The sequence below is a fragment of the Triturus cristatus genome, chromosome 6 (genome assembly GCF_964204655.1).
Source record: "Triturus cristatus chromosome 6, aTriCri1.1, whole genome shotgun sequence".
In the NCBI taxonomy this organism is placed as follows: Eukaryota; Metazoa; Chordata; class Amphibia; order Caudata; family Salamandridae; genus Triturus; species Triturus cristatus.
In genome coordinates this window covers 1352600693-1352613075 of record NC_140589.1, presented here as the reverse complement: position 1 = coordinate 1352613075, position 12383 = coordinate 1352600693, and the positions used below count along the sequence as shown (strand labels likewise).

General features: G+C 47.7%; 1 protein-coding gene across 1 annotated transcript in view; it reads right to left on the bottom strand.

Annotated features, from left to right (window-relative positions):
* PUS10 (pseudouridine synthase 10) overlaps positions 1-12383 on the bottom strand; it is a 339122-nt gene that overhangs the window by 138227 nt on the left and 188512 nt on the right. The window contains exon 11 of the mRNA XM_085612358.1: positions 496-621. Coding sequence (XP_085468484.1) covers positions 496-621 — 126 coding nt within the window. The remainder of the gene's footprint in view (positions 1-495; positions 622-12383) is intronic.

The following is a 12383-nucleotide window of genomic DNA, read 5'->3' as shown; positions in this document are numbered from 1 at the left end:
CCCAACTGAGCCCACAACAGAGGAGTGGAAAGAGAACATATAAAAAAAGTGGACTTGACCTCTTCTTTCCATATATTAATTTGCTTTAATTGTATCTCACCTGCATCTCAATCTCTTGCTGTGATGGGAGTACATTTACAGCTCTGCTGTCAAGGGTGTTTTCAGTGATACCTGAAGCTATATTTGCACACCTAACTCACACAGCATCACTGTCAATGTACAGTTACTGTGACAAAAAACTCAAGTGCAATATGCACATTTTTTACTGCACAATACAGATACCGACGTCACTGAATCGAGTCGTATTACCACCATTTACCACCAAGTTTTCTACTAATAAAGTTAATAAGATGGGGTACAACACAAGGGAACACCCATTAATGAAATAACATTTATCATGAAGTACATTTAAATATTTAGCAAGTTAAGTGACAAACTTGTTCATCAATTTACAATGCAACTCTCACATACTAAACAAGATTCCAGTATACTCACTATCAGGTTTAAAAACTGCAATTAAAGGCTCTAAAATCAACTCCTCCACAGAGGATTCCATCTTTCTCTCCCCATCTATGATCCATGGCGTTTGTGGTAAGTTTCTTGAAAATTTGTTGTATCGTCCTGCCAACAGTAAAGCATATCGCTGAAAACAACTTTACGGCTGCAATGAAACTGGTTTACTGTTTATCATATTTGGATTTCAATCAATGTTATGTAGTATTTAGATTGCGCTTAATGTACACTTTGTTTACCATATTTTTTTAAACAAAATTTAGGAACAATTTTACTTAATCAGTTAATATTTATTGCAAAGGTGTGGTACTATTTTCAAACTGGTGAAAACAATTGAAAGCAAGGTTACAGAGATAGCCAAAATCATGTTGTTGTTGTGCCAAATGAGCTGCAAAAAAAGGTTACATCCCTTCGGTAATGCTTTTTTCTACTAGATACTCTATCTAGATGCAAATTCCTCATCTTTTAAATATTCCCTAGGTGTCAGACTGAATCGGGAAACCTTTTAGCAGTACCTCTGCAATCCGGTAGGCGGCGCTGTGGGTTTCCAGACTTGCACAGTTCCGCTCCAGAAATGATGTGCAGAGCCTATATAGGCAGCACTCAAGCACACTGACATCAGTTGGTTTCAAGACTGTCCACGACCCCAGATGCAGAGCCCCAAATAGCAAATTGTTGTGACCAACGTGCAGATTCCTAGACTTGGGATCTTATTAATGGGTAGTGGCCAAACTCAGAACAAGAAGGATGGGAGGGTGAGGAATCTGCGGCTAGAAAGTGTCTCTACCAGAAACACCGTTACTGACGGTAAGTACCTGTTCTTCTGACAGACTTCTAGCCACACATTCCTCAGCTTTTGAATAGATACTAAAGCATTACCTATTTGGAAATGGACCTGTGGGTGGTCTCAAATCAGAAAGTCCTGCAGCACCGAGCAGGCAAAATGCTCCCCTGAGAGAACCTGATTGTCCAGACAATAGTGCTTCATTAATGAATGAAAGGACACACACAACCCCCTGGCAGATGTCTAGGACCGGGTCTCCACACACAGACACAGTGGTCTAAGCTTTGGCCCTGGTAGAATGAGCATGCAGTCCTTCCTGAGAATGTTTTTTAGCCAGTGTGTAGCACATCTTAATGCAGAGCACGACCCAGTGGGATATGGTTCTCTTATGTGCAGCTGTGACTTTTTTCGTTACAGAGAATTCCACAAAGAGCTGATTGTCCACCAGTGTCCTATGGCGAGATCTATGTAAAAGCTCAGTGCTCTTTTGGAGGCCATGCAATGGAGTCTCTCCTCGTCCTTACAGAGGTGATGCGGAGCGTAGAATTCTAGCAAGGTGATATTTTCACCGACATGGAATGGCATCACAATGTTAGGCAAGAAAGAGGCCTGTGTCACCAAAACCAGTTTGTCTGGGTTTTGGAAGTTTGTCTGGTGTTTTGCAGTTGACCCAAAGGGCTTGAGGCTCACTCACATGCTGTGCCAAAGCTACATGATGGCTTCACTGAAAATAGGGATTGTTTGTTATCAACCATCTCATATTAATAAACCTACATTGATGCAGTGTTAGATGTATTAATACCTGCACCCAGAGGGCACCTTAGAGGTGCCCTGGAAACCCTGTCAGCTACTGGTGTGCTGACTGACTGGTTTTCGCCAGTCTGCCACAAGTGACGAGTTTCTGACCCCAAGAGTGAGGGCCTTTGCTCTCAGGGGGCCATAAACCAAGCCTGCTCATGCAGAAAGTGCTTACACCCACGCCCACATGATGATCCACAGATTAGCATTCGAAGGCAGGGGAGCTTCAATGAGCCCACCGCCTCTTGGTAGGTGAATCTGGTTTCTCTCACAAGAGAGCGTGACAACCCCCCCCTGCCCTGAACCATCTAGCGCCAGGGCAGAAGGAAAAATTAACTATACAGGAGGCGTGTTACACTACCAGGCTGGGAATACCTCTAGGGTGACCAAATTTGAAGTGAGCACGACTTTAGAAAATCCACCATATTGTTTGTGGTGAAATTAGGAATTCTGGGACAAGGGGAGGCCCACTCCCTCCAAAAATTGGCCGTCAAGGGGGTGTAGTGACCCCAGTGGTATGTAGCTCATTGGCTACTGCCCCTCACTCTCCTTAATGCCCCTAAGATGAGTAATTAGGGGACCATCTGATACCAGGACTTCAGATTCTGACAGATCAAAAGAAGCAGTGGACGAAGAAGTCATGAGAACTGAGGCGCAACACCCCCCTACAATCGAGGAAGAAACAGACTTGTCCTGCCGGTGGGCAGTCTCCAAGAAACCCAGAGGGTTGCCACTGCTTCGCCGATTGCCTGAAGATACTCCCTTGAAGTAGAGGAACTACTCCCCTGCAGGTGCCGGCACTAAAGACGCATGGTGGGGTCCACCGAGTTGCCGCTCCACGGCGAGCCCTATGCAGCAGCCCAGCAGGAAGAGAGCCCTGTGCCCCTGGACATCGGATCTGTCTTCCCACTGAGTGAGAGGACACCAGGACCAACCGGAGCCGCACAGGACCAACACCCAGTGGTACTGAACCTCTTGCAGCAAACCAAGGCTTGTTGTGCCTAGTCCGGACACCAACGCCGAGGAACACCGACCTGTACATCAAGGGACTTCATAGACAGTGAGGCTCACTTCGTGTGTGGCCCAGCTTTCTTGTTTGCCTCTCTTCCGCACAACAAAGACCAACACGTGAGTCTATGACTGCCGCCACCAGACGCCTCCAAGCTCATATGCACCTGTGCTCCAGAGCCAGAGTCAAAGAGAGGTGATGGTGCCAAACGGGTTCCCAGACACACAAGAGCTAATCCCATACTTGAGTTTGCCCAGTGGACTCCCAGTAGCCACCTGCAGCCTCTTTCTGCAAGCCCCCTCCAACTGCGAGAAGCTCCAGCACCGACAACAAAAGACACCTCTGCACCCGAACCCCACAACCGGAGAAGTGGACCAAGGAAGCTGTCACTATGTACCCAAGATTCTCAAGGGTCGAGCCCTCCTGGGGGATTCCCTCAGACTGTTTACCCAGTCCCTGCTTGCAGCCTCTTTGTAATCGGACCATTCTCCCATTGAAGTGAATGGGACACCTGTCGCCATGGCACACCTCTGCAACCGGACACCCCAGAGCCTCCCGAAGTGACCTGTTGCTCTGGACCTTGCCCCATACTTACCTTAAGTCCTGAAGGACAGTCCCGTAAGTCGTTGCTAAGTGCCTGAATGCAATACATGTTTTTCCTCCATAGGATAACATGAGAAATCCAGAAATTGCACTGTCCATTTTTGAAAACTGTAAAAATTCGTAACTCGAAAAGTACTTACCCGATTCCAATGATCTTGGTATCTACACTTACATAAAAATACATGTTATTTTTTGTAAATTGGTGTCGGATTTCTTTATTGAGTGTGTGTCTCATTTACTGCCTTTGCGTTTGTAAGGAATATGCTACTTACCAGTATGCATCTGTTCTTGGCATGTAGAGCTGCAGATCTACACACTATGCATAGATCGCCATCTGGTGTTGGGCCCGGATGTTTGCACTTGTTTTTGTCTTGGAAAGTCTTTGGAAGTCACGAGGTATGTGACTCCTCCTTAGGATCATAGTGCGCATGGGCATCAGCTCCATTCTCAGATTGTTTTTCGCCAGCAGGGAAATGATGGAGCTTTGTAAGAAACAGGAAGGATGCCCATGTATGGTGTATCTAAGTAAGATAATACTGGAACAGATAAAGGTAGCCGGGGAGGTGGGTGGGCGTGAGTAGATCTGCAGCTCTACATGCCAAGAACAGATGCATACTGGTAAGTAGCATATTCCGTTTGAGGCATATGAGCTGCAGATTACACACTATGCATTGATTGTATAGCAGTATCCCCTCCTAGCGGCGACCACCAGTATCTGTTGCAGTAGTTTGAAATAGTGTTTTGAGTACAGCCTGGCCCACACTAGCTTGTTGTTTAGTTTGCACATCAACACAATAGTGTTTTGGGAATGTGTGCGGTGTAGACCATGTAGCTGCTCTGCAGATATCGTCTAAGGGAATGTTCCCTAAAAATGCCACTGAAGCCCCTATCTTTCGTGTAGAGTGGGCTTTAGGAGGAACAGATAATGTACATTTTGCTTTGATGTAACAAATCTGTATGCATTTGACAATCCACCTAGCTATCCCAGATTTTGATATGGGGTTGCCCTTGTGTGGTGGTGAGAAAGACACGAATAGTTGTTTGGTCTTACGAAAAGGTTGTGTTCTCTCAATGTAGTACAGCAGTGCTCTTTTGACATCTAAGGTGTGAAGAGCTCTTTCTGCAACTGTTTGTGGCTGCGAGAAGAATACAGGCAGCTCCACAGATTGATTGAGGTGGAAGGGAGAAATGACTTTAGGGAGGAATTTAGGATTAGTTCCGAGTACAACCTTATTATGATGCATTTGCAGAAAGGGTTCCTGAATAGTTAGTGCTTGTAGTTCGCTAACTCTTCGTAGAGAAGTAATAGCTACTAGGAAAGCAGTTTTCCATGTTAAGAATTGTAGCTCACATTTATGTAGAGGTTTAAATGGCGGCCCCATTAGCCTTGTGAGAACGATGTTTAAATTCCACACGGGTGACGGTGGTACTCTGGGGGGAATTATTCTTTTGAGTCCTTCCATAAAAGCTTTTATGGCAGGTACTCTGAAGAGTGATAGATGTTGTCTATTTTGTAGATATGCTGCTATGGCAGCAAGATGCAATCTGATAGACGTGTAGGCTAAGTTGCATCTTTGGAGGTGTAGTAAGTAGCCTAAGATGTGTTGGATAGCCACATCTAGGGGATCAGTGTTGTTGTTATGGCAGTATATTACAAATCTTTTCCACTTGGCTGCCTAGCATGCTCTAGTGGTAGGCCGTCTAGCTTCTTTGATGACGTTCATACAGTCAGGAGGAAGGTTGAGGTAACCGAATTCTAGGACGTCAGGAGCCAGATCGCTAGGTTGAGCTGAGCTGGGTCTGGGTGTTGTATCTCTCCAAGGTTCTGGGTTAGGAGGTGTGGAGAGAGGTGTAATTTTTGGTGCGGAACCACGGAGAGTTCCAGCAATGTGGTGTACCATGGTTGTCTGGCCCAAGTTGGAGCAACTAGGATAAGCGTTAAGGAGTGTTGCTGTAGTTTGCACACCACTAGTGGAATGAGTGGGAGAGGCGGAAAAGCGTACGCAAATCTGCCTGACCAGTTCATCCATATCGCATTGCCTTTGGACAATGGATGAGTATACCTGGTGGCGAAGTTTGGGCATTTGGTGTTTTCGTGGGTGGTGAAGAGGTCTATCTGTGGTTGCCCCCACATCTGAAAAAACGGTTGAAGAACTTGTGGATGAAGTTCCCACTCGTGGATTTGTTGTGTTTGACGGCTCAACAGATCGGCTATTGTGTTTTGGACTCCTGGGACATGTTGGGCTAGGAGAAAAATGTTCTGAGGTATAGCCCACCTCCATATGCTCTGTGCGAGCTGAGAGAGCTGCAGAGAGTGTGTCACGCCTTGTTTTTGTATATAATACATGGCTGTCATGTTGTCGGTGCGGACTAAGACAGCTTTGCCTGAAATGTGTTTTTGGAATGCTTTCAAGGCTAGGAATATGGCTAGTAGCTCCAGGTGGTTGATGTGGAGTAACTTTTGCTGAGGTGTCCACCTGCCCTGCATGGTGTGATGAAGTAGGTGAGCATCCCAGCCGGAGAGCGATGCGTCCGCTGTCATGACTATTTGAGGAACGGGCTCGAGGAACGGTCACCCTTTGGAAAGGTTCTTGGTGTTCCACCACTGCAGAGAGCGATGGGTACGACCGTCTACCAACACCAGATCTGTTAGCTGACCTTGAACCTGGTTCCATTGGCGTGCTAAGCACTCTTGGAGAGGACGCATCTGGAGACTTGCATGAGGCCCTATGAATATGCAAGAGGCCATCATCCCTATGAGTTGCATGAACACTCAAGCTGGAAGAGAGTATTGCGGTTGGAATCTGGTGAGAAGAGCTTGTATGCTCGCTATCCTGGGGGGACTGGGATAGGCTAGCGCCCTTGGGGTGTCTATTGTGGCACCGAGGTATTGTTGTGTGTGGGATGGTTGCAGCTGGGACTTGGCGTGGTTTATTGTGAACCCTAGGTCATGAAGTTGTTGAATAGTGGCGTGAGTGTGTTGTACACACTGATTGTATGAGCTGGCTTTTATGAGCCAGTCATCTAGATATGGGAAGACATGGATGTGTTGTCTTCTTAGGTGTGCTGCCACCACCGCTAGGCACTTGGTAAACACTCTTGGTACTGTCGTGACTCCGAATGGGAGTACTTTGAATTGATAGTGCTGACCATCCACTAAGAATCTGAGATATTTTCTGTGAGCTCTGTGAATGGGAATGCGGAAATAGGCGTCCTTGAGGCCTAGAGTAGCAAGGAAGTCGCCCTGGGAAAGCAGAGGGAAGACCTGCTGAAGTGTGACCATGTGGAAGTGGTCTGAGTGTAAGTATAGGTTTAGGGGTCTGAGGTCTAAAATAGGCCTTAGAGATCCGTCCTTCTTTGGTATGAGCAAATAGAGGGAGTAAACTCCCTTGTTTTGTTGGTGCAGGGGAACTGGTTCTATTGCACTTTTTTGTAGGAGGGAGATTACCTCCTGTTTTAGCAGTAACAGATGTTCTTGTGACATTGGACGGTGTTTGGGTGGTATGGTTGGGGGGGTAGATGTTAGTTCGAGACAGTAGCCTGATTGAATTATTTGGTGCACCCACCTGTCTGAAGTGATGTTTGCAGGGAGGAATTGGTGGAGTCTTTCCCCGACTGGAGTGGAATGGTCTGGGGGAAGTGGAGGGAAGTCATGGGGTGGGGGTGGAGGCAGAGCGGGAGTTGTTTTTGCCTCTGCCTTTGCTGTAGTTCCCCCTGTAACCACCCCTTTGGTAACCTCTAGTAAAGGTGGATTGGGTGGGAGCCTTGTAAGAGGTGGAGGGACTATAAGAGGAGTAGCCTCTATGGGTGCTTCTGAAGGATGAGCGACGAAAGGTCCGTCTGGGAGATTGCAACTGCAAGGCTCCCATAGATTTGGCAGTGTCTGTATCCTTTTTCATTTTCTCAAGTGATGCGTCCACATTGGAGCCAAATAGGTGTTGCTCAACAAAAGGCTGATTGTGTATAGCACTCTGGACTTTGGGTTTAAAACCTGATATGCGTAACCAGGCATGCCTGCGCAAAAGTACACTGGTGTTTATTGCCCTTGAGGCGGTATCTGCTACATCTAGCGCACAACGGATGGAGGTGTTAGTGATGGTTTTTATTCTTCTGTATGAGTTCATTAGCCCTGTTTGTATACCTGTCAGGGAAGTGCTGCATTATGGACTCAAGCTCATCATAATGTGTCCTGTCATACCTGGCTAACAGCGCTTGGGTATTAGCAATGCGCCAAATGTTTGCTGCCTGTGACGCTGTGCATTTGCCATAGGCGTCCAGGAGTTTTGATTCCTTATCTGGTGGTGGTGCGTCGCCTGATGTCTGGGAATTTGCTCTCTTCCTTGCATTAGAGACTACTAAGCAGTCTAGGGGTGCTGGCCTTTAATGTATACAGGTCAGTAGGAGCAGCCTTATCCTTTTTAAATATTCTCGGGTTGATGATTCGAGCTCTGGCTGGGTCTTTAAAGATCTCTGGTGCATGCTTAATGACCCCTTTAAGCATGGGCAGAATTGAGGTGGGCCTTAGTGTGGTATCGAGGGTGTCCATAAGAAAATCTTCCTCTACTGGGTCTGTATGAAGGGCAACCCTGTGGTATTGGGCAGCTCTGTGAAGGAGCTGGTTGAAGCCGATATTGTCCTCTGGAGGGGAAGGCCTGGAGGGATTGAGGTCATCTTGTGGGGTGTAAGGGACGTCTGGGACACTGTAATCATGCCAGGGGTCCGGGGAGCCAGTAGGGGTAGGGTCCCCAAGGGGTTGATCGGCCGTACCTCCCCCTGCATCATCAGAGGTGTTGTCCTCATCATCATCTACTGGGGTAGGTGATGGTGTAGGAGAGCGGCGTGGTGGGGAGGAGGAGGAGGAGAAGGGATCCTTAATGGAGAGGTAGCAAAGTCTCTCTTTTTCGGTGGTGGTGTGGGCGCAGGCGTTTCCAGGGGTCTTTTCTTGATGCTAAGCATTAAATGACCAGTCTTAGGATCCTTCACAAGAGTCTTTTGGGTAGGATCTGGACGAAACAGTTCGTCTGTGAGAGGCAGATCCTTCGGAGTCGAGGGCTTCGGTGCCATAAGCTTTTTCGGCGTCGACTTGGTAGCGATTCTAGGTTTGGAACCATGCAGTTTTGTAGTGTCTTTATCCGATGGAACCGGTTGTTGTTTTTTCGGTTCCGAGGTCTTTGGCTTCGAAGAATCGGGGCCTTTTGGTGGGCGCTTTTTAGTCGGCTCCGAGGGTGTTGTCGGTGCCGAGGAACCGGTGCTAGCCTTCGACGCCAACTGCTTTGATGTCGAAGCAGCGGTCGGCGTAGATGAGGACGAGGACGTCTTTTTTTTCGGCACTGAGGGTAGGCTGACTCGAGCCAGAGTCACCTAAAGGCTTAATAGGCTTCTTTACCGGGCCCGAAGGCGGGGCATGGGAAGCAGTGTCTCGGTGTGCACCTGGGCCCGAAGGTGAAGGTGGTACCGAAGCCTTTTTTGAAAGTGTCGAGGGGGGGTGTGGGTTGGGGTCGACATCTGTACTCACGGCCCTTTGAGCTGGAGTGAGGTCTTCAACGTCGGAATCATCTGCTTCGGAGGCGCTGATGATGGCTTCTTTGACCCAACCCTGCTCCGGAATATTGACACCCTCTTGAAAGATGTCGTCTGGGATTGAAGATGACGAGCGCGATTGTTCTTCGAGCTTGTTGGTCCCGGATTGTCTTCTTGGAGCGGAAAGAGGCGCAAGCTGGACAGTCTCTGGCCTCGTGCTCCGGTGAGAGGCAGAGGTTGCACACCTCATGTAGGTCGGTGTGGGGAAACTTCGACCCACATCGAGGACACTTTTTGAATAGCGTCCTTTCCATGAGCCGGAAATGAGGCCCAGGTAGGCCCGAAGGCCTTCGTCGACGACCGGAATCGAAGACTTCGAAGATGAAGGGTCGCGTGGGTTGGAAAACGCGATCTAAACAATACCCTCGAGAAGGGAAGGATTGCGCGTCGAAAGGGAAAACCATTAACGTAAAGATGGTGTTCAACATCTATGACAGCACTTTAGAAAAGTAGGATTGCTAAACACTGAATGTTACTAATTGTGCAGCACAACTTTATGTTTTAAGCATTTCACTACATACAGAAAGTTGTTAAGTAATGACTTGTTGAAATAAGGTCAAGTCTGACGAAACAAACAACAGACTCTTGAGGACTCTACATTGGACACAAATTTGTTCCAGTGCCAAGCATAAACTAATTTTGTAAAAAGACACTTGGCAGCAAGGATGACATCCACAGCCTCATGTGGTACATCGAACCCGATCAACTGCTGCTGCTCAATTTCCACGAATGGAGATGTAGATTGAGCAGTTTCAGATGCAGAACCTTGCCCTGTTCCTGCGATAGAAGATCCTCCTGAAATCGTAACCTGATATAAGGACACTCATGCAGAGATGTTCCAGGTACCACACTCTTTTAGCCCAATACAAAGCTAACAAGATGGCCTGGTATTTCCCATCTTTTTCAGAACTCAGGGCAGGAGAAACAGAGGCAGGAAGGTGTGCAGGAGTCCCATCCTCCATCCCAAGAGGATCTCCTAACCAGAGTTTTCACAGGAGCATCAAATGTTTTGACACTGTACATTCTTGATGGTGGTGAAAAGATCTAGCCAGGGTTGCCCCTACTGTCAGAAGATGTAGAGTGCCACTTCGAGATGCATATGCCGCTGACTGAGATCATCTGCCCTGGCATTCAAGGATCCAACCAGGTAGTTCATGATCACAGGGCCCAGATACTCCAGCTAAGGCACAGAGCCTTTAGGCACAGGATCCCACCCTGACATGCTTGTTGCAGTGCCACATGACAGTAGTGCTGTCCATGAGAACTTGCACCAGCCTCCCATTGATGGATGGCAGGAAGAACTTTTAGCGTCAGACATATGGCACGCAACACCAACACAATCATATAGAGCTGGGTTTCTGCCAGATAATCTCGCCAACCCAACAGTGATGCATCCGTCAGTATTGTCATTTCTGGATGGGGGAGGGACAGGAGCCTGCAACTGGTTCAACTGCGGTTGAGCTGCCACTACTGCAGATAGCACGCTGTGACGTCCGAAACCTGGATGGTACTTGACAGGTTCCCAAGGTACTGAGACCACTGTGACTTCAGATTCCTCTGCAGAGCTCACATATACCACCTGGTGTAGTTGAAAAGCAGGATACAGGAGGATCAGGCAAAGAAGCATCAAGGCTGCTCTCACAGAGTTCAGGACCAAGGTTAAAATGTTAGGATAGGAACCTGAATGTTCTGGACTCCTCGTAATCGAGAGTAGGCCCTGAACTGCACTATGCTCAAAACATCTGCGATAAATGGAAGCCTCCGAGAAGGAGATAGGCGAGACTTCAGCTCGTTGATCGTGAACCGAAACAGTCAAGAGGTTTGCTGTCAAATGTAGGTGGTCTATGACTGAATGTGGCAAGCCTGCCATCAACAGCCAGTTCTCAAGATAGAGGAAAACTGGTACACCCAACCTTGGAAGATCGGCATGAACAGGGTTTGGACCAAGTGCCCATTACAGTGTCAGTACGTTCTTCTCTGAATGCTGGCCCAGGCTGCAAAATGTCTTTACTTCAAATGAAGGCTGTTGTACATCCAGAATCTCAGATGCTCAAAAAATGACCACAGTAAAAGAAGTAGTCTCTTCTGCTGGGGTCCCTAAAGGAAAATCCAACCCTGTATCAGGGAAGTATCAAATCCACTGGTCTTCTGTAAGTCCCTGTAAAGACTATTATCATCATAATTAGTGTGGGGGGCAAACCATCAGGGTCCCCATCCTCATGTTCTCTGAGCAGTGGCTAGCTCTGGTTAGAGTCAGAGCCAAAAAAAACAGTAGAGCTTCTGAGGGTGCATCTGCAGTAGTGAAAGCAGAGGGTCAGACTCATGTTGGATGCCGACTGGGAGCGCAATAGCGGATTCGGAGCACAACCCCTGTTTTGGTCAAGAAAATGCAATTGTTCTGGGAACCCACAGATCTCAATGCCTATGCCATACAATGGGTTACACTTGCTTGCATGATTGCAAAGAGAAATATCGCCCAGCACTGGGGGGCATCCAAGGCACCCACGATAACGGACTGGAAAAAGGACCTTGATTGGTGCATGCAACGAGAAAAATCAGTATACATTGCGAGGGGCTGCCCCCGGAAATGGTCCAAGATTTGGACCCCCTGGAACTTATATAGAGGCGAAATATGTACCCCCCCCCCCCAGACTCCACGATGTAGATGTCTCCTCCTCTCCGTGATTTCAACTAGATCGCTACACTCTGTATTGATGAACCCTTGTGCTTGCATCTGCATATGCTGTACTGCTGTGATACTATGCCTTGATGTCGGTGTTTTCCTAATAAAAAGAGTTTAAAAAAAAAGAAAATGCAATTGTGAAGCAGTGGATTTGCTTTTGGATTCTCCTCTGGCATCAGTAATGGCATTGATGGAGGGACTGATGCAGGTCTCAGAGCTGGGGTGGAAGTCTGCACCAGAGTTAGTCTGAATCAGCTTTAAGGATGGAATGGCTAACAGAGATCCGACTGGGAGCCCCTACAGATCCCGGATTGCCATCAGGTGCTTGACAGCACAATCATAGCACAACTTCGAGTTGTGCTCCAAACTCAAGCACAAAAGACACACCTCATGCTGGTCCATCACCAACATCT